The 25119-nt window shown below is 39.7% G+C and overlaps 1 protein-coding gene across 16 annotated transcripts in view; it reads right to left on the bottom strand.

Annotated features, from left to right (window-relative positions):
• Nucleotides 1-25119, bottom strand: part of LOC138762171 (cytoplasmic dynein 1 intermediate chain 2-like) — a 128609-nt gene that overhangs the window by 97977 nt on the left and 5513 nt on the right. For 14 of the 16 annotated variants that reach the window (XM_069935713.1, XM_069935716.1, XM_069935715.1 and 11 more), the window contains exons 1-3: nt 18513-18571; nt 18117-18240; nt 13012-13123 (exon numbers count right to left, since the gene is read on the bottom strand). In XM_069935713.1, the coding sequence (XP_069791814.1) occupies nt 13012-13123; nt 18117-18240; nt 18513-18553 (277 nt within the window). In that variant the 5' untranslated portion in view covers nt 18554-18571. Of the gene's footprint in view, nt 1-13011; nt 13124-18116; nt 18241-18512; nt 18572-25119 lie in introns of those variants that run through there. The other 2 variants (XM_069935721.1, XM_069935719.1) reach the window with 1 other exon arrangement.

The following is a 25119-nucleotide window of genomic DNA, read 5'->3' as shown; positions in this document are numbered from 1 at the left end:
AACCTCACATCTGCAGATTTTCTTGTTTAACAGCCTTTACAAATAGAGAATTTTCATATAGAAACTTTAAGTCTTACACAGTCTTAAAGGGCCTTGGTGAGGCCTCACCCTGGCAGTTTTGATCTCCTAATCTGGAGGCAATTCTTGCTATTGAGGTGTGCAGCGTTTGCCAGACTTATTTCTGAGATGTCAGGACTGACATAGACCAAGGTTATACTCAATGAAATGAGAAGAGGAGGTGATATCATTGAAGTTCCAGGACTTCAGTTTAGAAGCAGGAAGAATGTTCCTGATGTTGTGGTAGTTTAGAACAGGGGTAACAGCTGAAGGACAGGGGGCAAACAATTTAGGACTGAGATGAGGAGAAACTTCCTTCATTCAAAGAGTTGTGACCTCAGTAAGTTGTTGAGGCCAGAGTGTATATATGAAAGAGAATTAGATGTGGCTAAAGGGATCAAGGGGTAAAGAGATAAAACAGGAATAGGGCACTGAATTTGCTATGATCATATTGACAGCATAGGCTCGAAGGGCTGACTGGCCGGAATGCTTTTGCATCTCATTTCTATTATTCTGTTCCAAATAAATCGTTTTGTCAGATCCCTGATGCAATTAGGTCCTGTGTATTTCCTAGTACTAAGTTAAATAGGTGATGTCCAGTATGGGAGTATTTTCTTTTTATTTATTAATCTTCTGCTTTATGGACAGCATTGAGAAACCATTATTTGTTACCTATCTTTGTTTCTCCTTGAGAAGGTGAGCCACCTTCTTGAAGTGTTACACAGTTGCTCTGCTCAAGATATGCCATAATATACTAGATAAGGAATTCCAGAACTTAAACCCAGCATTAGAGAAGTATACTTCCTTTAAGGACTCAGGCCCAAAATATTCATTAGAGATCTTTACCTCCTATGGACGCTACAAGACCTACTGAGTTCCTCCAGCATTCTGGTGTTTTTACTATATATCACATCATCTGCAGACTTTCATGTTTCACTTCTGTTATGGAACACGCATGTGTCAGATAACAGCTTTGTATTGTGGGACTCTGTAAAACTATTTAAGATTGAATAAAGAACACAAAGGAATAATCAAATCTCGTGTGAGTGCGTCCTACAGTGGGAGGAATAAACAACCAATCGGCAATGACAATAATAAATGTTATCCCACACTCCAAATGTCAGCAGAAGATTTTAAACTGAAACTACAATGACCTTGAGCTGCCAAAGCTCATTCAGTGAAACAAAGGAGAAGCCTTTTGAAGAGTACAGGTACACAATCCTTTATCTGGACATCTAAGATCTGGAAAGTTCCAAAAACCTGCATTTTTTACCTGGTGCTGGTACAGCGGAGGAAGAGAGAGAGACGGCAGCGCGACTCGGGCAGGGGAGGGGAGAGAGACGGCAGCGCGACTTGGGCAGGGGAGGGGAGAGAGATGGCAGTGCGACTTGGGCGGGGGGGGGGAGAGACGGCAGCGCGACTCGGGCGGGGGGGAGAGAGACGGCACAATTCAGGTGTGCTTAAATTTAGGTCAGCTGGCTTTTGTTCTGAAATCCGGAAAAATTCGAAATTCGGAACCCACTGTCCCCCAAGGGTAAAGGATTGTGTACCTGAACAAGGAATCACAAAACTGGGATGAGTACATTTAAAGATTCAATTTGTTCTGAACAGCCCTAGGAATAAGAGATATAGAGGGCAATTTAAGAAAACAGGAAACATATCTAAGCAAGGTGGGAAACAGGACATATAGCCTGATAAGATCCTTAGCAGTGTCTACAAGCCCAGATTACGTGTCGTACACCACTTCATGTGCCCTAGTGGGAAGAAATCTGTTCCCAAGACCAATAATGACAGCAGAAGCATACCCAGGTTTGGACTAGAAAGCAGAAACCAGGCAAAACTGTGAACCAATATATGGCTGAATTGCAAAGGTTATCGAAAACCTGCAAGTTTGGAATATTCTTAAATGAACCCTTAAAAGATACGCTGGTCATCATTTTGGCCGATTGCAACGCTCAACAACAATTACTGAGTAAAAGATGATTAGACATTGATACTGCATATGAAATAGCACTGAGTTTCAAAGCAACCAACTGCAACCAGGGTATTATACAAGGAGAGCACAAAGAAAATGGAACACCAAGAATGTGGAAAAAGTAATCACAGTCCAGATAATAGTTTCTTCAAAAGAGACTAAAGTTACCCATGCTACAAAGAGGGGTACATTAAGTCCAGATGTCCAAAGAAAAGGTAAAATAAGCAAAGAGAGGATCACCCCAAGAAGGGAAATCAGAAATCAGGAAATAAAATACACAAGGGGAGGAACCTCAAGGAGGAAGGATAAAGTTTGAGCAACGACCCAAGTGGCTTTGAAGACGAGGCAATGAATGTCAATAATAATGCAAGCCACAATTTGAAATCTTGATTCCACTAACATTAACAATGAACCAGTTTGGATGGAGCTTAACACTGGGGCCACGGTGTCCTTAATGCCAAAGAGCTTAAAAACAAGAGTATTACCCAATCTTAAAGTGGGACAATCCGACATGGTGTTGAAAACAGTCACCAGAGAGAAAATCAAAGCACTGGGAAAATGCAAAGTAAACGTCGAATACCCCTTTACATTGTGGACACCAAGGGACCTGCTTTGTTTGGAAGAGATTGGATATCTTGAATCCAATTGGAATGGAAGAACATTAGGGCAATAAAAAATGCAAAGACTAAGCTAGAACAAAAATCCAAACTGGACCAAGTGCTCCAAAAGTACCAGATGGTATTTGCACTTGAGGCCAATCCCAAATTCTTCAAACCAAGGTTGGTTCCTTTTGAGATGAAGAAGGGAATTGTTCTTGTTCCCCACAATACACCACAGAATGGAAAAATGAAGGAATAATTGAGAAACTGGAATACAGTGATTGGGCCATCCCGATAGTTCCTGTTAGAAAACCCAATGGTGATATTCAAATTTGTGATGACTATAAGTCACCATTAATCAAGCTCTGTAAGTACCTCAACATCCCATTTCCAGAACAGAAGACTTGTTTCAAACACTGAATGGTAGTAAGAAGTTCACAAAATTGGATTTATCACAAGCATATCAGCAAGATGAATTGGATTCTGAGTCAAGAAAATACGCGGCAGTCAATACTCATTTAGGACTGTTCACGTATATCAGAATGACATACGGAATATCAGCAGCATCTGCGATATTTCAATCGATAATGGATAAGTTGTTGCACAGAATAAATGTGGGATGTTACCTAGATGACATTGACGTGGAACACTTGCCAAACCTGGAAAAAATACTAACCCTAATGAAGGAAGCCAAGGTCAGACTATGTCAAAACAAATGTGTGTTTATGGTACCCTCAGTAACATATTTGGGATTTATAAGTGCCAATGAAATCCAGATGAACACAGCAGGTACCGAAGCCGTCCGCAGAGCACCTTGCCCCACAAATCGAGCAGAATTACAATCATTCTTAGGTTTGGTGAACCATTATCAAAAGCACATCCCCAACATGTCCACGTTGTGCAAACCGTTTAACCAACTCCTAAAGAAGGATCAACAATAGTGTTGAACGACAGAAAGAGGGAAAATGTTCCAGCAGTTGAAGAAAATGCTGACCTCTAAAAGGTAATGTTCTCATTCACTACAACCCAGGCAAAGAAGTGACCCTGATGGGTTTAGGAGCAGTATTGTCACAGGTCACAGAAAAAGGAGAACAAACCTGTAGCTTATGCTTCTCGTTAATTAACATCCTGTGAACAGAATTATGTCCAAGTGGAAAAGGAATGATTGGCCATAATTTTTGGTGTCAAAAGAGTTCATCAATACCTATATGGTAGAAAGTTCACCTTAGTGACAGACAACAAGCTGCTGAGTTTAATCTTGGACCCAAAAAAAGGCATTCCAGTACTAGCAGCCACAAGAATTCAAAGATGGACAATGTAGCTCACAGCTAGGATTACGATTTTAAACATAGTCCAGGGAAGGAAAACTGCCATGCGGATGTTTTTATTGTGTCTTATCTCTACCAGAGGCAGAACAAATAGAAGGACTGATCAACTGGACAGCAGAGAGCACAGTTATTAATCAAGAGCAACTGTGACATTTGCTAATTACAGCAAAATCTATCAGTAAAGAGGTACAAAATGAGACAACCCTATCAAAGATCCTTAATTCAAGTTAAATGGACGGACCGAAGCCAAGAGAATTAGACCCAAATTAAAACTTTGAGGATAGGTGAGTTTGGAACGAGTAGTTAAGGGTTAGGGGGCAAAAGTTTAGAAGTAACATGAGATGGAGCTTCTTCATTCAAAGAGTGGTGGCTGAGTGGAATGACCTACCAGAAGAGGTGGTTGCAGCAGGGTCAATTTTGTCATTTAGGAGAAGGTTGGATAAGTGCATGGATATGAGGGGATTGGAGGGCTTTGGACAGGGAGCAGGTAGGTGGGATTAGAGGAGATCACTTAAAATGGTGCAGACTAGAGGGGCCGAGATGGCTTGTTTCCGTACTGTAATTATTATATGGTTATTTGTGACGCAACAAAATATCAATCGAAGAAGGTTGTGTATTGTGGGAAACAAGAACAATCATTCATTCCAAAGAAAGAGCAACCAACCATGTTAGCCAAACTCCACAACAATTATCCAGGGATGGTCCAAATGAAGTCCCTACCACATATGCATGTCTGGTGGCCATCAATGGACATGGACATTGAACAGACCTTGAGAAGATGGCACATTTACCAAGAAATGCAACCTAAAGCACCCCAAGCCAAAGCTAAACCCCTGGAAATGGCCTTCACACCCCTGCCACTGAATTCACATTGATTTTGCTGGTCCATTTATGGATGAAAACGTTCTGGTTATGGTGGATGCACACTCCAAATGGCCTATGGTATCCCAAATGCAGCAACAACAGCAGAAAAAACCAATTGAGAGACTAAGGATTATTTTTGCAACACACAATTTGCCAAAAGAACTGGTCTCTGACAATGGACCACAATTTGTCTGAGGCTTTCAACCAATTCCTGCAAAAAAAAACAAGACACATCTTATCGAAATCCTATCAGCCAAGTACCAATGGAGAAGCAAAACACTTTATACAGTCTTTTAAATAAAGACATGAAGTCCAGAAGTAATCAAACGTAACGCAACATCATAGGATCACAAATTTTCTGTTATCATACAGGACAACCCTGCCCTCTACAACAATACACACACCAGTAAAACTGATTTTTGGATGCAACTTGAGAACCATACTTTCTGTAGTACACCCAAATATGGGGTTTCATATCCAGCAATCAGCATCTCCTGGTAAACCAACCAGAACTCTGGAAGTTGGACAACAAGTATTGGTAGATAATACCAAGAGAATAAGGAAACATAAGAGTGCTTCTTTTTACGAGCCCCCAGGGAACCCCAAACCCAGCAGCAATAGATATTCACCAAGACAAATGATGCCTTTAATTATCTTAAACATGAAAATAGAATCACACTTTAACTTATCACTATTGACTTATCTAACCTAACTTAACCCCCTTCTAATTCTAAGCGCACATGTATATAACCATATAACCATTTACGGAGCGGAAACAGACCATGTTGGCCTTTCGAGTCCGCACCGGTTCACTGATTTTGTGCGCCCTCTTCAGACAATGGTCCCGTTCTTCTTCTTCTTAACCAGGGTCTCAATATCTCTTGAAAACATTATGAAGCAATTTCCTGTTTCGCCTCTTCAAAGGCAATGACGTTCAGATGTTTGCTTGGCTTTAGCAGTCAGTTGTCCCAGAAATCTAGCAACCTCTGTGATGCAGACCTCCTGCTTTCTGATGTTGGTTAATGTAATGTGTGTGTAAGTTAAGAAGAGTTCTTTGGTTCACAGTCCAATCTCACTTCTTATTCCTCCAAATTCACTGGTTGCAGACAATTCTTATACTGTGCACAGAATTCATTTATAAAGATCACCAGGCTTTGGTGCTTGAAAGGTAAATGGTTACTGCTCAGGTAGGTTCTTCTCAGTTTTCAGAGAGATTTGTTGTTCCAGGACATCCACAACTGATGTAATTCCATCAGCCATTTCAGTGTCTTGCTGACAAAACTTCCCCCTTCAGGGTTCTCCAGATGATAACTTCTTTCTTCAGGTGACCACAGAGTTCCTTTTTTGTTTCTCTTATTCCAAGTGAAACATTAGACAGCTAGTCCTCTCCTCGTGCATGAACCACAAGGGCTTTGACCAAACTGAACTAAGCACTCATAACCCGTCTTCCAAATAGGATTTTCCACAAACTTGCCAGCTTGTCCTGTTCCAGTCCCAGCTGCTGCTGCTGACTGTAAAACTTTAGAACTGATTTGTCTGTTTCTCTCTCTGAGAGAAAAAGCTTGTTTGACTCTCTCTGCTTGCAAAACCTGGGTTCCTCCGCCACCCCCCCCCCCCCACCCAACCTTTTTACTCAGTGTCTACCTGTTTTACCAGATTCCTTACCAAGAGCTCAGGCCAAAAACATTGATTGCTTTTTAATTCCTAAGGATGCTACATGACCTGCCAAGTTTCTCCAGCAATTTTGGGCATAGTACTCAACCTCACATCTGCAAATTTTCTTGTTTAATAGCCTTTACAAATAGAGAATTTTCATATAGAAACTTTAAGTCTTACACAGTTTTAAAGAGCCTTGGCCTCTTAGAATAGCAGGTTCTACTCCAGACAGAATGCCACACCAACAAATTCTTTCATCTGTTGCTTTTTTGTAAACAACAATCCATTAGTGAAGTCTCTTGAGCACTCCCCAAAGCTTCTGCAAAGGTTCTGGGGCCAATATGTCTAGCATTAGCAGACCTCCAGTATTTTAAATAAATCTATTTTATTTTCTTTGGCTTGGCTTCGCGGACGAAGATTTATGGAGGGGGTAAAAAGTCCACGTCAGCTGCAGGTTCGTTTGTGGCTGACGAGTCCGATGCGGGACAGGCAGACACGGTTGCAGCGGTTGCAGGGGAAAATTGGTGGGTTGGGGTTGGGTGTTGGGTTTTTCCTCCTTTGCCTTTTGTCAGTGAGGTGGGCTCTGCGGTCTTCTTCAAAGGAGGTTGCTGCCCGCCAAACTGTGAGGCGCCAAGATGCACGGTTTGAGGCGTTATCAGCCCACTGGCAGTGGTCAATGTGGCAGGCACCAAGAGATTTCTTTAGGCAGTCCTTGTACCTTTTCTTTGGTGCACCTCTGTCACGGTGGCCAGTGGAGAGCTCGCCATATAACACGATCTTGGGAAGGCGATGGTCCTCCATTCTGGAGACGTGACCCACCCAGCGCAGCTGGATCTTCAGCAGCGTGGACTCGATGCTGTCGACCTCTGCCATCTCGAGTACTTCGACGTTAGGGATGAAAGCGCTCCAATGGATGTTGAGGATGGAGCGGAGACAACGCTGGTGGAAGCGTTCTAGGAGCCGTAGGTGGTGCCGGTAGAGGACCCATGATTCGGAGCCGAACAGGAGTGTGGGTATGACAACGGCTCTGTATACGCTTATCTTTGTGAGGTTTTTCAGTTGGTTGTTTTTCCAGACTCTTTTGTGTAGTCTTCCAAAGGCGCTATTTGCCTTGGCGAGTCTGTTGTCTATCTCATTGTCGATCCTTGCATCTGATGAAATGGTGCAGCCGAGATAGGTAAACTGGTTGACTGTTTTGAGTTTTGTGTGCCCGATGGAGATGTGGGGGGGCTGGTATTCATGGTGGGGAGCTGGCTGATGGAGGACCTCAGTTTTCTTCAGGCTGACTTCCAGGCCAAACATTTTGGCAGTTTCCGCAAAGCAGGACGTCAAGCGCTGAAGAGCTGGCTCTGAATGGGCAACTAAAGCGGCATCGTCTGCAAAGAGTAATCTATTTTATCGATCTACACTAAAAGCCCTGCCCCAATTTATCTCCCAGAAACATATCTATATTCTGTCACACTTTCCCCTTCAAAGGAATTTTAACTCGAGTTAAAATTCAGTTATAACTAAACTGTCTTAAAAATCACTAAAGAGATAACAATACACAACATATAACAATAAAGTAACCCAATGTTGAGAGTATATATTTCTATACATGACAAATTTTAACATCTTGACAAACAATTTGCTATTGTGGCGGCCCACAACTGCAGAGAACAGGCTGGCACATCGCAAGGGAGTAGACGCAGACAGAGATCACTAAAGCGACTCCCAGGACAACAAATCATCGGGGGTAGAAGCTGGGGGAGTATCAGACCAACAGCCCTAAAATGGCATTAGACAAGCTACCCAGCTAACTCAGCAGAAACAGGTTGGGGAAGAAGGGCATTCATATGCGTGGCTGTTCCCGCCCGCTATTGTTATTCATATGGCTGACTCAATCAGCAAAAACAGTGGGAACTTTAACAGTAAAAGCAACCTTTCCAATCCTAAGGAGTGAGCTTAACCTACCACACTGTGTGTGTGTTTCTTTGTAGTGGTTAACCTTCTGAACAGGCTTATTATACTGAAATCTATTTTTGTGAATTAAGGGAAATTCGTCTGCCACGTCCCCACGTCTCTCTCATCCAGCTATAATTTAATCTCATTTGGAACACACCTTTTAATTTCCTCAATTAATATCAATTCTCTCAATCTGTCAAAATCATTATTTATTCCTTTTGAGGCGCACCAACGGTCAAAACAATTTCCCAGAGCAAAATCCATATAAGATTGATTCCATGTTTTCACCAAACTCCTATATTTTTGTCTATATACTTTTGGAACCAACTCATAAGGTTTCAATACTGCTTGTTGAACAGTATCATAATTTGCCACTTGCTCTGAAGTCAAACCAGGGTATGCAATTTGTGCTTTTCCTTTCAATACACTTTGGAGCATAAGAGGCCATTTTTATTTTGGCCATCTTGAGCTCTCAGCAACCTTTTCAAAAAGCTGAAAATATGTATCTATATCTCCCTCATCAAAAGGAGGAAGCAGATTTACCTCTCTACTAGCCAAAAGCCTCTCCCCAGGAGTTACAGCCTCAATTCTCTTATCTCCCTCCATCTTAATTTTTAACACTTCTAATTGAAACTGTCTGTCCCTTTCAATCTTTTCTGTCATATATCCTCCATTTTTCAGCCTCTTCTCTTTGTTTTTCACCCTCATATTGTTGTCTCTGCAACTCAAAATTCTGTTTCTCTCTTTCCTCTTCCACTCTCCGTTTTTTTCCAATTCCAATTCCAACTCAAAAGGTCTATTCTCCGGAAAATTATCTAAGTCTTTCTGAACAAATTTTCCCTCACCTATATATTTCACTATAATCCTCTGCATTTGTATTTTCCTCATCCAATGCTTGACTTCAGTCAGCTTTAATGCCTTAGAAGTAACCATTAGTTCCTCTTTTCTCTTGCTCTGTAGCTCTGCAGGTGATGGTTGTAACAAAAAAAAGTAGCAATAGATATTCACCAAGACAAATGATTACCCAAACTAAAATTGCTTTTAATTATCTTTAAACATGAAAATAGAATCACACTTTAACTTATCACTATTGACTTACTTAACCTAACTTAACCCCTTCTAATTCTAAGCACACTTGTTTATAACGTGTGTGCAAGTTCAGAAAAGTTCTTTGGTTCACAGTCCAATCTCACTTCTCATTCCTCCAAGTTCACTGGTTGCAGGCAATTCTTATACTGTGCACAGAATTTAACAATTATAAAGTTCACCAGGCTTTGGTGCTTGAAAGGTAAATGGTTACCGCTCAGGAAGGTTCTTGTCGGTTTTCAAAGAGAGATTCGTTGTTCGCTGACACCCACAACTGATTCTTTTTTGAATCAGCCTCTTCAGTGTCTTGCCAACGAAACCTGCCCCCTCAGGGTTCTCCAGATGATAACATTTTTATTTCAGGTCACCACAGAGTGTCTTTTCTGTTTCTCTTATTTCAAGTGAGCCCATTGTTCATATTCTGTACTGGTGGGAGAAATCATATAGAAATGACATATCGACCAATTGAGAGCAACAGATACTCCAGGGTCCATTTCCAATGTGCATATCAGATTCAGCTGCGAGATCAGAAGTTTCCCCGGAAAGACCAAAGGGTTCTCCTGGGAAGTCTAAAAGTCCTCCGTTACACTTTAAGAACTATGTCCCATGATTGACTGAGAAGTACTGTGCTTATTAATTTACTTGTTGCCACTAACTTACATTGTTGGTATTCTTAGTTTAGTTTTAGTTTTTGTGTTTTGTTTTGGGAAGGGGGAAAGAGTATTATGGACCATGTGATATCTAGATTAACAGCTTTGTATTGTGAGACACAGTAGAACCACTTTAGATTAAATTAAAAAACACAGAGGATTAACCACATCTCGTGTGAAAGTGTTCTACAGTGGGAGGAATGTACAACTTCCATGTTAGGAAGATGTGTGACTTGAAATGGAACATGGTGGTCATTTTAGTGAAAGAATTTGCAGGCTTGGACAGTGCTGTTTAAGTGATGATATTCATTACTGTGCTTGTGATGGAAGTAAGAAATATTTAGCCTGGTGGATGGGTGCCAAACAGGTTGCTTTGTCGGAGATAATGTCGAGCTTATCTTTTCAGTTGAAGCTGTGTACATCCAGCAAAGTTTAGAAAATTTCATCACATTCCTGATAAACCTTGTACATGTTAGGATGACATGAAAGTATTAGCAGACAAATCACTTGGCACAGCTCTCGACCTGTTCCTTTACCCACAATATTTGTGTGGTTGCTCCAGTTGAGTTTTTAGTTAAGATGCCTACCTTCCCAGCCAGCATGTTGACTATAGTCAAGCCAATGAACATTAAAGGCTGGAAGGTGGCTCAACATTACTTTGTTGGAGATGGTAAGTGACTGACATTTCTGCTTTCCAAATATTAATTGCCACTTATCAGGCAATGCCATCAACATCTCATTGCATGCAGGCATGGATTGCTTCATTTTCTGAGGAGATGCTAAAGATACTGAACATTCTGTAATCATCAGTGATCAGTTCCAAGCAGACCTTATACACGGAGATGACTGACCTCCACATGCACCACTGTAGTCTCCAATCCTTTTGAAACATTCTCCCCTGCTCTCTCATCCTCTCAGAGCTTCCATCAGATACTGCCTTGGCCCAATGAGTATTTCCAGCATTTTCTGTTTTATTTCAAAGCTGACTTCCATCATGCAACCATTATAGTGATTGCCTTTCAACATCCAGGTGTAGTCTTACCAAAGCTCTATGAATGGACTCAGACGTCCTTACTCTCATACTCATTAAAAGCTAACACACTGCTTGTTTTCCTAACTAATGTATCAGTATGTTATTTTTCAGTGAAGTTGAAACCTTTCAACAATTGGAATGACCATTGTAAAGCAGCTGGAGAAGATATTGGCTAGATGGTGGAATTTAAAAATAAGAAGGGAATACAAGTGAGAGGAACATCAGAATGTAGAGGATGATAAGAGGAAATTGTGCTTATAGAGGCACAGGTGAGATGGCTTTTGTTTCACGAAAGAAAGTGGGCAATAAAAATAAGGAGGAAGCTTACCGAGGCGACTGGGAGTGCCGTGCGTAGTAAATTAAGAAAAAATAATAATAAATGGAATAGTCAATGAAAGGGTGCATTAATGTAATAACAAATGATGAAATAATTAAGATTTGAGTCTGGAGCCGGTTATCAGACACAACTTCCAATAAGAGTAACCAACAATCAGGAAAGTATAAATGGCCAGGTAAGTGGATGAAAAAGCTCAGGGAAGTATGGAGAAGATGAGAAAAATAATCCAAAATGAAAGAGTTATTTTGATACCTTTATTAAGAACAAATAAAGATGAATGGACAGAAAACTGTATTAATACAAGGAAAAAGCCAGAGTTGGGTACAGCCTTCAAAATTTGTAGCTTCCTTCTTCATCACATTATACAATTCCTCAATTCCCCCACTTGAAATTGAAAAGAAAATGCAAATTTTGAAAAAGATCTAAATCATGAAAAAAATTAAAAGAAAGAAAGACTTTACAAAAAAAATAGGATTTGTATAGAAATCTGAAACATAGTAAAATTCCATTACGGAAGAAATTATCAAATAAAATTTGGCATGATTACTTATAAGGAGAAAGAACGATATGTGATCAGAAGTTTGGGGAAAGAGATAAGTTTTAGGAAACAGCTTAGGTTTTGAAAAAACAGATGGGTAAAAGAGAAACTACATCATCTGTCTCAGTATGAAACAATATAAAACATTCTTTTACACATATATTACTTCCTCAAGAATATTGGCAAACTTATCAACAATTTGCTGTCAAACTGCTAATAATCTTTCTTTAAAAATTACAAAGCATTAAGCTTATATCATTTCATGTCTTTGAAGCAACCAGTGCTGAACTGAACCTGTCAAACCTATTTAATGTCACCAACTAGAACAATTGCTCAATTTGTGGTTTAACTCTGAATGAATTGCTATTTGAGAAAGTTAAATTAAATCTGACAAGATAATGTTTTCTATCTTTATTTATTATGACAAGTTCTCAAGTTGCAATTCACAAATGTATTTTTCTTCACAATTCTATACTGAGAATTTTTTTAAATGGTGATCTACTGCCCTCTACTGATACTCCAGTATTTTATTAGAGAAAAAATGCTTTTGAAATTTTAATATCTGATAGGTTGGCAAATATTAAGAAATGGATAAAATAATAAAAGCAAACATTTAAACTTTGGTTGTGAATTAAACCTCCTCTTCAATTAACCTTCACATTACAGGAATTTGATAATAAAATTTGTCTTGGAAACACTACTAATCAAATGTATTTTTTCTGTTATCATTCAAATTATCAAGCAATAGAGTAAAGAATCTGAAACACAGCAAATCACAGCAAACTGTGATTATTAAATTCATTGCTCAATCTCCAGTATATCTCAAATTCAATTTGCATTTTGATCTAATCACAATGAAATAAAACAAAACCACATTAACTCTAAAGTAACAAGTCTGTACTTTAAGGAGAAGCATACCTCACAAATTAAATCCACATACATACCAACAAAGGGCTCAGATGTGATGCCCATGCTCTGGAGCAAAGCTTCAGCTTCCCTTCGCTTCTTCTCAATGTCACTTTCTTCATTCTGTGGCGATTCTTTTTTCTGATCAGCCTAAAAAAAATACAATATTTTTAGAAAACAAACACACATAAAATAAGAATTCATTATTTTTAAACTAAATTTGCGATATTCCATTCCAAAAGTTATGTTATCAACATTACTGTTTTTAATCAATTTTCTATCTTTCTCAAAGGAGTTGGAATACAATTCAATTAATTTCATTATGTAATTTTGAACAGCAAGTTGCTAACAATTTAACTACAGTATGAAGGACATCGTAGTCAATCTTCATCCAATCCTTAGACTTTAATATTATGAATAAAACAAATATGGACCATTGACCAGTTCCACCATTCCTCAAGATCCATGGACAACTGAGACCCCAAATACATTTGTATGCTTTTCTCCTTGTCCCTCAATTGTGGTTTTAAATATAAAACTCGTATCACATTTCAAATCAAAAACAGATCTATTTTCAATTCCTATTTGTGGAAGAATTCCAAATTCCCATCAACCCAACTACTCTTGAGAAGCTTGACTCAATTTGTTTTAGACTACACCTACTTCTCCAACATCTGATAATCAATGAAAATAGTTTCTCTTCATCTACCTGATCAGTTCTCATTTCCATTTTAGCAGCTTCAATCTATCACAGAAACTGGCCCTTCTGCCCTTCTAGTCAGCACAAAACTATTATTCTGCCTAATCCCAGTGAACTGCACTCAATCCATATCTCACAATACAACTCCCATCTAGGTACTAGTCCAAATTTTTCTTATATGTTAAAAATAAGACCACATTCAGCACTTCAGCTGGCAACTCGTTCCACATTCCCACCACCTTCTGTGTGAAGTTATCCCTAATGTTCCCCTTAAATGTTTCTCCTTTGACCCTTAACCCATATCCTCTTGCTTGTACCTCACCTAACCTCAGTGAAAAAAGTCCACTTGCATTCATTATATCTATACTCCTCATAATTTGTATACCCATGTTAAATCTCCCCTCATTCTTCTACAGTCCAGGGAATAAAGTCCAAAGCTGTTTAACCTTTCCCTGTACTCAGTTCCTCAAATCCCAGCAACATCCTAGTAAATCTTCATCTTTCCTGTAGTTTAGAGACCAAAACTGCACTCTAATACTGTAAATCTGGCTTCACCGATGTTTTATACAAATTTACCATAATATCCCACTCCCATACTCAAAGTATGGCCAATGTGCCAAAGCTCTCTTTACAACCCCCATCAACCTCTGACACCACTTTCTGTATTCCCAGATCCCTCTATTCTACTGCCCTATCATTTATCGTTCATGTCTTACCTTGGTTTGTCCTTCCAAAATACAACACCTCACGCTTGTCTGCATTAAATTCCATCCACTATTTTGCATCCTATTTTTCAAGCTGGTCCAGATCCTTCTGTAAGCTTTGAAAGCCTTCCTCAACGTCCACTATACCTCCATCTTTGTGTCATCTGCAAACTTGCTGATCCAATTTACCACATTATTATTCAGATCATTAATATGGGTGACAAACAATAAAGGATCCAGCAATGAACTCTGTGGCACACTGCTAGTCACAGGCCTAGAGTCTGAGAGGCAATCATCCACTACCTCTCTCTGGCTTCTACCATAAAGCCAATGTTAAATCCAGTTTATGAATTTCTATGAATACCAAATGACTGAAACTTCCTGACTAATCTCCCATGTGGGACCTTGTCAAAAACCTTACTAAAATCTATGTAGATAACATCCACAGCCTTTCCTTCATCAACTTTCCTGGCAATTTCCTTGAAAAAACTCAACAAGATTAGTTAAACATGACCTATCACGCTCAAAGTCATGTGGGCCCTGACTATCTAAATACAGTCCTTGAATATCCAATCTCTAAGAACACCTTCCAGTAACTTACCTTCCACTGACGCAAGGCTCACCATCCAATAATTTCCTGAGTTATTTTTGAAACTTTCTGTAAACAACAAAACATAAGCTATCCTTCAATCCTCTGGCACCTCACATACAGCTAAGCACATTCTAAATGTATCTGCCAGGGCCCCTGAAATTTCTACACTAGTCTCCCTCAAGGTCCAAAGGAATATCTTGTCAGGCCCTGGGGATTTATCCACCCTTATTTGTGTTAGGACAGCAAGCACCTTCTCCACTTTAATCTGTATAGGTTCCATGACCTCACCATTTGTTTGCTTTTCTTCTCTAGACTTCCTTAGAGGCAAAGTGTAGGAGTGGAGAGTTAGAGGCTTTGACTCAAGAGGCTACAGTGAGAAGACAGTGAGGATGTGCTACAGGTCAGGTAAACTCTTTTCATGGTAACCTAGAGTAGGTAGTGGAGACGGCAGCTAGGTACTACATTCCAATTGCAGGATGTGGGAAATCTGGGACAGCAGAAGTGCCCCTGTGACTACACCTGCAAAAGTGCAGCTAGCTACAGCTCCTTGGTGTCTATGTCAGATCATTTGGGAGGCAGAGGAGTGGGTGACTGTTAGGAAAGGGAAGTGGAATAGACAGTCAGTGCAGAGCACACCTGTGGCCATTCCCCTCAGTACCCCTTTGGATACTGCTGGGGGAGAGGAGGGTGACCTATCGGGGCAAGACAGCAGCTGCATCAATAACACTATGGACAGCTCTGAGCTCATCATGGAATGCTGAAGTCAGGCAGAGCAATAGTCATTGTGGGTTCAATAATTAGGGGAACTGATAGGAGAATCTGTGGCTACATGAGACTCCAGGATAGCATGTTACCTTTTAGGTGCTTGGGTCCAGGAAGTCTTTAATTTTTAAAGGGGAGGGTGAACAGAGAGTGGTCTTGGTACATATTGATGCTAATGACATAGGCAGGAATTGGGTAGAGGTCCTGAAAAGTAAGTGTAGGGAATTAGGAAAGAGGTTGAAAAGCAGGCTCCCAAGGTGGTAATCTCTGGTTTACTCCCAGTGCCATGAGTGAGGGAAGGTCAGAACAAGAAGACAGCATAGACAAATGAGTGGATGATGAGATGGTGCAGTGGGAAGGGTTTCAAGTTCTTGGATCATTGGAATATTTTTTGGGGAAGGGGTGTTCTTTACAAGTGGATCAGTTTGCAACTGAACTCAAGGAGAACCAATATCTTGACAGGGAAGTTTGTTAATGCTGTTGGGGGGGCTTAAACCAGATTCACAGAGGGGTGGAAACCAAAGTGAAAAGGCAGAGAAAATGGCAGTTGGTGCATCTAGAGACAGCTAGTAGGGAGTATGTGTGAAAGGATAGGCAGATAATGCAAAATTGCAACCATAGAAATGAGTTGCAATGCAACAGGGACACAGTCAAAAAAAATTAACAAATACAGAGGAAAAGGTTTTGTATTTAAATGCACACAGCATAAGAAATAAAATATATGACCTTGTAGTACAGCTACAGATTGGTAGGTACAGGTGCCTATCCTTTTATCCAGGATTCCAAACACTGGCAACCTCCAAAAACCGGCACATTTTTCAGTAATGAAAATGCCTAACTGCCTCACTCCTAGCCACCCTGCCCCCAGGTGTCCCACTTCCCCCCCCCACCCCCCATGGGGACCAACATGGGGCTAGTTTAATTGGGGGGGATAATGTTTGGTGCAGACATTGTGGGCAAACGGGCTGTTCCTGTGCTGTATTGTTCTTTGTTTTAGATATTCATTATATTTGGTGTTTGCATTTCCCTCTGACAAACTCCCTGGGTTTTCATTTGCCACCTTGATGACTTTTGCTAACTGATTCATGTGTAAAATGTTCTGCACCACCGAGACCTGTGTGGTTATATATTTCTCCCAATGCCTCTGCTAGTTCAAACTCTCTGCTGGTTTGATTCCTCTCTGAGCACTCAAGGTTTGGTGTGGCTATGGGCAGATTATCAACAAACATTTGGAGCTCGGAGCCTATATTGGAAAGCAACAAATTAATCTGTCATTCATAAGTGGGATCAGTATCGGGACAGCCCGCACCGGCCGCCCCAACCCTGACAGCCCGAAGGGACAGGAGCCAGAGTGCGCTCCAAGGGACCTCCCTTGCAGCTATCCCTTTCAGATGGCCCATGCTGCGCTTTTAGCACTGCCACTGAACGGTAATTCACAAGACTGCTTCAACTTCTGCAGGCGCATTCTTAGCGGAGAATGCACCTGAAGAAGCCCAATTATACTGATAAAGAGTATCCAAATGCTTTTAAAATATTACACAGTAGGTAATATAGTTGCCTCACAGCTCCAGCAACCTGGAGATTAGAGCTGCCTGCAATAAGATTTTACATTCAGTTTGTCCCTGGGTGGATTGGTTTCTTCAAATATCCAAAAGACATGCTGGTTAGTGAATTAATTATACCCCATCATTCAGAAGATGTAGGATAGTGAACAAGTTGTGGAGAAAAAGTTGAAGGAATGGAACTGACAGAGACTTGATGAGTGGGACAGACTCTGACTATAAGAAAATGTTTAACATTTTCAAGCAGCTTCCATAATTTGATTTATCTATTAAAAATTGGATTATCAGCAATATATAGAAATGGCAATACTTGGCCATTTTCCATCATTACATGTTAAAATGATGACCAAAGCAATTTTTTTTTGCCTTGCACTCCTTTTAAGTCATTTAGGATTGAGAAGGGGAAAATTATGACATTTAAGACTGAAATTCGATGAAAATTTTTCGAGAGAATGGTGAACCTATGGAATTCTCCATCACAAAAATATTTGAATCCAGATCATTAAATGTATTCAGGGAGGAGTTAGTTATTATTGTTATAGCTCGAGGGACCAAAGCATATGAGAAAAAAGCTAGATCAGGATATTTTTAATTTGGATGATCAACCATGATCATAGGGTCGAATGGCCTACTCCAGCTCCTATGTATTTTTTGCTTTTATCCATTTCTCAAATTAAACTTCAGTTGGAATCCATAAAATATTCTGTAAAATCTGGATATTCTCCAAAGGCTCACAAAAATAAATTTTGCAGCACAAATTTATTTGATGCTTAGATACCACATCAATATAATACTTATACAAAGAATATATCAATAGACTTACTTCCTTTTTTTTCCTCTCCTCTTCTTTCCTTTTCTTTTCCTCTCTGATTTGAGCCAACCGCTGTTTTTTACGCTCTAATTCTGCTTTAAGCTCACTTTTATCTTTGTCAGACATGACTGTAGCTCTTTTTATAAACAGAAAAAAAGATCAGAATAGTTTCATAAATAATACTTGTATTTCAAATTCAAAAATAGGTCTTTATTAACCTGCCAATAACAATTTTTTAAAAAATGGTTGATCTGTACATTTGCTAAATTTTCACAAGTTTGCATGAAAATAAACAATGCATATTTCAATAGGAAACATCGCAAGTCCAAATATCTACATTTAATTCTATACATTGTTTCATATACAATAATGAATCTGTAGACAGAAAAATAGTTGCTAATAAATTACCTAAAAGAATATACTGTAATAGTTTTAATTTGGAAGGGCATTCACATAGAGGCCTAGAAAATGTTCAAAGGATTGTCAGAAATATTCATACAGTCTGCATGATTGATAAATGGTTTGTAATACATAGCAATTGAGGCAATGCATCTTCATGTTACATGTTGGTCTTGTAAATAAACATCCACGATATTTATCGTTTCATTTCCAGCAAAATCCATATCTATATTTAACACTTCATAATTTGACCAAATTTGGATTCTCACCAGTACGTGGAGACAATTTCCATTTAGTTAGAGAAGTGACAATGCTAGGAGTGACATCAAGCCAATAAAGAAATTATCAGTCAATGCACAAAAACTTGGCCAAAGAGTTGCATTATTCTCCTTGGAGAAAAGAATCAAAAGTAATTTTGGGAGGCATTCTGAAGCTTTGGACATTGGCTTCGGAACTTCAGGCCTCAGCAGCTGTTTAAATTCAAAAATGCTAAAAGGGTCAGAATCAGAAGAGAGAAGATGTCTAAGGATTGTATGGCTGCAGGATATGAAAGACAGGAGACATTTGAAAACAACAATCATGAGTTCTAAATCAAGGTTAAATTTAACAAGAAGTTGGTATGGATCAGTAAGTATTAGAGAATGGACATAATGCAAATTATAATATAATCTCCAAGTATACAAGAACCAGTTCCATAATAAAACATTTAAATACAGGGTACTTAAATACAAATGACTAATTAACCTTAGAGTGGGTTTGTCCCTTTTGAGAAAACATAATCATTTTATTTTTCCATTATCAGACATCAGATGGCAGGGCCTGTGCTTGGCAGCAGACACAAGGGGTTGCAGATTCCAGGGGAGCAGTGAACTGGCACAGGACACCAGAAATGGGGAGAACAACCCCACCCCTCTTTTTTGAGGAGAAGCAGGGAAGATGACCACCCCCCCCCCCCCCTCCTCCCCACCTTCACAGGATGGTGACCATGGCAATGGAACAGCGAGGGGCTCAGCTGCTGAGGAACCCACACAGGCTGCGGGCAACATGAGGTCACACCATCCACAAGGGCTGGGGCTGCTGAACACAGGCTCATGGGAACCAGGTATCAGAATCAGGTTTCGAAGAGGGTGCTGAGAGCAAGGAAGGCTCCTAAGGGAAGCCTTCCTGATCGCATTGGAGGTTTGGATCTGGAGCTTGGGTTGCTGATGGATCAAACAGGAGTCTGTGCAATTGTAGAGGCTGCAGGAATGCTGGAGGTGAATCCATGGGCACTCAGTAACTCTGAAATGCTTCTCTTTCTGCAAGGGCGGCTGGGTGACAGTATTGGTGATTCATCATCTGCCTCATGGCAGGCAGAGGCAATATTACGTGTTCTGTACAATTACGACAATAAAATAATCAATTTTAAAACACAAGTTTAATTAAACTTGTATTAAGCACAAACCTACACCTTTCACATGCACTTTTATGAAACAAATATTGATGAGACAACCCATTCTAGTCACCTTAACTCATTGATCCAACATGTGAGCATTCTGTGTTTAATACATAATTCAGGGTTTTCCCCCACAATGGTACCTGGATTTTTATTTCAACTATAACATCAGTCTCTACAGAATCTTGACAGAAATTTCAAATTTTCCATGTCATTTCAAATTAGGCCACTGCTGTGATTATTTACATTCTATATCATATCATACTTGCACTATAGAAGTGCATTCCATATATCTCAATGAGGGACATTTTCAATATTCTTTTAAGACTAAAATGCTGGCTTTCCCCAACTTTCCAAATAACTCAATACTCTATAATAAAGATAGGTGTATAAGAGAACAAAAAAGTCACTTCATCAACAGCTTTTATTAAAAAATCTATTCCCAAGTTTATTCTCCATTGTTCTGATCTAATTACAGAAATATAACTGTTCCTTTCTTCCTTTTAACGAATGGTTGCTTAAATAGCATCCACTTGTATACACTAAAGGTCATAACCTAAAGGTCATAACCACTTGTTTCTTCTTGTTTTCCTGCTTGAATTCTTAGTGACAATCTTATATCAGAGGGTTCTCACTTTATCTTCCCAAAAATTAAATTTTCATTTAAATGTTTTAATTAAATTTAAATTACATTTTTATTTTAGACATACAGCACAGTAACAGGCCCTTCTGGCCCATAAGCCCGTGCCACCCAAATACTACAATTAACCTACCACCCCAATACATTTTGAAGGCTGAGAGGATGCTGGAGGACTCAGGAAAACCATGCAGACACAGGGAGAATGTACAAACCCCTTACAGAAACTTGCCAGATTTGAATCTGGGTCACCAGCACTGTACTAACCGCTATGCTAACCATGCCACTTTGAATGTAATTCTAGAACATAGAACATTACTGCACAGTACAGACCCTTTGGTCTACAATGTTGTGCCAATGTATATATACCTACTAAAAAAAACAAAACCTTCTGTACCTCATAACCCTCTATTTTTCTTTCACCCATATGCCTAAGAGTCTCTTAAATGGCCCTATTCTCGCCTCCACCACCACCTCTGGCAATGCATTCCAGGCTCCCACAATTTTCTACATAAAAACTTTCCCCTGATGTTGCCCCTAAACTTTCCTCCCATCACTTTCTACAGATGCCCTCTAGTGTTTACTACTCCTGCCCTGGGAAAAAGGTGTTGACTGTCTATTCCTCTCCTAATCTATGCCTCTCATAAATTTGTAGGCCTCTACTGAATCACCTTTCATTCTTCACTCCAAAGAGAAAAGCCCTAGCTCTGCTAACTTTGTCTCATAAGACACATTTTCCAATCCAAGCAACATCCTAGTAAATCTCCTCTGCACCCTCTCTATAGCTTCCACATCCTTCCTGTACTGAAGTGACCAGAACTGAACAAAATATTCTAAGTGTGGTCTCACCATAGATTTAGAGCTGCAACATTACCTCACGACTCCAGAACTCAATCCTCTAACTTATGAAGCCCAGCATATCCTATCAACCTGCACGGCAACCTTCAGAGATCTAGGGAGTTGGACCCCAAGGTCCCTCTGTTCTTCCACGCTGTTAAGTATCCTACCATTTGCCATGAGCTATGCCTTCAAAACTCTAATTCTAAAAAATGAACGAACATTCTACATCCACATAACCAAACTGTATAAAGTATTTCAAAAACACCATTACATATTTGGCCTTCTCTGTATATCAGAACTGGTCCTTTCTGCTGCAAGTCATCCACTTATCTTATTGGCTCAATTTTTTTCTCTTTCCAACAACACTGGCTAACATGCCACTCCACCAAGCTACCATTGGCAATATACAACAGGATCACCCTCTACTTGCACTCATCTGACCAAGTATCACCCTTTCCAGTTCTCAAAAAAGGATCTCTGACCTGAATTGTTAACTATTTCTCTTACCACACATGTTACCTGGCATAGAATAAGAGAACACAGCCCATCTAGTCTGTGCCGCACTATTATTCTGCCTAGTCCCATTGACTTGTACGTGGACAATAGCGCTCCACAACACTCGCAGCAATGTACCTATCTAATCCAGATTTTACTTAAGTGTCGAAATCGAGCTCACGTTCACCACTTCAGCTGGCAGCTCATTCCACGTTTTCACAACTCTCAATGTAAAGAAGTTCTCAGTTCTCCCAAATGCTCACTTCAAAGATGTCACCTTTTACTCTTAACCCATGTCCGTCCTCCAGTTCTTGTCTCACCGAATCACAGTGGAAAACGCCTGTTTACTTTTACTCTTATCTATACTACTCAATTTTGTATACCTCTATCAAATCTCCACCGATTCTCTGATGCTCCAGGGAATAAAGTCCTAACCTATTTAACCTATCCCTGTAACTCAGCTCCTCAAGTCCGGCAACATGCTTGTAAATTTTCTCTGCACTTTTTCAGTCTAACTGATATGTAAGCAAAATTGCACACAATACTCTAAATTTGGCCTTACCAATGACCGATACAACTTCATCATAATATGCCAATTCTTATCCTCAATACTTTGATTTATGAAGATCATTGTGCCAAAAGCTATTTTATGACCCACCTGCCTATACCACCACCTTCAGGTAATTATTTATCCTCTGTAGTGCTAGATTCCTCCTTGCCTTATTATTTGCCATGTATGTCCTATCTTTGTTAGTCTTGCCAAAGCGCCACACCTCACACTAAGTATTTCAGTCCTTATGTATATTGTACATTATCTTTATCAAGTGATCTGGCGCATGAAGAACCATAAAACACTACAGCACAGAAAGAGCCCACTTCAGCCTTTCCAATCCATGCCGAACCATTTTTTTCCCTAGTCCCACTGACCTGCACCCAATCCATAGCCCTCCATACTCAAATTCTTCCTAAATGTTAAAATTGAGCTTGCATTCACCACCTCAGCTGGCAGCTCGTTCCACACTGCCATCACTCCCTGTGTGAAGAAATTCCCCCCTCATGCTCTCACTAAACTTTTCCCCTTTCATCCTTAACCATGTCCTCTGATTTCTATGTCACCTACCCTCAGTGGAAAAAGCCTCTCTACATTTACTCTGTTTATTCCCCTCATCATTTTAAATACCTCGATCAAATCTCCCCTCATTCTTCTTCGCTTCATGGAATAAGGTCCTGACCTATTTAACTTTCCTTGAAACTCAGTTCCTGAGTCTGGGCAACATCCTAGTAAATCTTCTCTCACCTTTTCTCTTATTGATATCTTTCCTGTAGTTAGGTGGCCAAAACTACACACAATATTCTGAATTTGGCCTCACCAATGTTATATACAACTTTAACATAACATCCCCACTCCTATATTCAATACTTTGATTTTTGAAGGCCAATATGCCAAATGCTCTCTTTTCAACCCTATCTACCTGCAATGCCACTTTCTTTTAATATTTTATTTTTGTTTTTTTATAAAAAAATTATACATAGTGACATTTTAAATATACAATAAACTTTTTCTCACAAATACAACAAACAAAAACAAAACAGTTCTATCCTCCCTCCTACCCTTCTATACATACAGATCCATTCACTATCAGAGCTTACATATATGGGCAAACTACATTTATTTTTCTGTTCCTTTTTATTACTCTATCTGGGCCCCATTGTGGTCCAGGTATGGCTCCCAGACCTTTACCAAAGTTTCATATTTATTCTTTAAGTTATATTTGATTTTTTCCATTGATATTCAACTATTCATTTCCACAGTCCATCGTGCTATAAGTAGAGGGGAGTCGGACTTCCAAGTGATAGCGATACATTTTTTCGCTACCACCTGTGCTATTTTTATAAATGAGATTTGATAGTTGGTCATATCTATATACTCTATCACACTGGTAACTCTCTCCATTTCTGTAGGTCTCTTTCTATCTTCTCAAAAAGAGGAACATAATTTAGTTGGTACAAATTTTGCAAGTTATTGTCAGTTGCTATTCCAAGATATCTTATTCCATCCATCTCCCATTTAAATTTACTTTTTATATCATTCATATTCAAAATTTGTTAATGACATTATCTCACATTTATCCATATTTATTTTGTAGCCTGATAGTCTTCCATATTTTTCTAGTGTTACTTATAATGTTTCCAAACATTTAGCCAATAACATTTCCTGTTTAAATACTCCAGGGATCTGGTCTTCACTGCTTTGTGCAGCAGTGAGTTCCACAGATCCATGACCCTCTGACTAAAGAAGTTCTTCCTCCTCTCTGTTTTAATTGAATAATTTCTAATTTTAATACTATGACCTCATGTCCTTGATTCTCCCATCAAGGGAAACATCGCATCCGCATTCACTCTGTCAAAACCTTTCAATATTCAAAATGTCTCTATGAGATCCCCCCCCTCGTTCTCCTATACTCCAACCTGAGAGTTGCCAAACGTTCCTCATACGTTAGCCCTTGCATTCCAGGAATCATCCTAGTAAATCTCCTCTGCACCCTCTCCAACATCACATCCTTTCTAAGATAGGGGGCCCAAAACTGCACACAGTACTCAAAATGGGGTTTCACCAGTGTCCCATAAAGTCTCATTAACACCTCTCTACTCTTATACACTATTCCTCTTGAAATAATTGTTAGCATAGTATTCGCCTTCTTCACTACCAATCCCACCTGGCATTAACTTTTAGATTTCCCTCCACGACTCCCCAGGACTCTTTGCACCTCTGAGGTTTGAATTTTATCCCCATCCAAATAGTACTTCATCTGCCATATTTTAACCCAGTCTCCCAAACTGTCTATATTCCTCTGCCAGTTTATGGTTTCTTCAACACTTACTGCTCCACCACCCAACTTGGAGTCATCTGAAAATTTGGCCGCAAAACCATTCATGCCACAATCCAAATTGCTAATATAAACTGTAAACAGCAGCGGCCCCAAGACCGACCCCTGCAGAACACCGCTTGTTACAGGAAACCATCCTGAACGTGATCCCTTAATTTTAACCCTTTGCTTTCTGCCTTTCAGCTAATTTTCTATCCAGTGTAATAGCGTCCCTGTAATTCCAGGGGCCCTAATCTTATTTAGCAGCCTAACTTGTGGCACCTAATCAAAAGCCTTTTGAAAATCCAAATAGATAACACCCACAGCCTCTCCTTTCTCTAT

The sequence above is a fragment of the Narcine bancroftii genome, chromosome 4 (genome assembly GCF_036971445.1).
Source record: "Narcine bancroftii isolate sNarBan1 chromosome 4, sNarBan1.hap1, whole genome shotgun sequence".
NCBI classification, from domain to species: domain Eukaryota; kingdom Metazoa; phylum Chordata; class Chondrichthyes; order Torpediniformes; family Narcinidae; genus Narcine; species Narcine bancroftii.
This window is presented reverse-complemented; position numbering and strand designations above follow the sequence as displayed.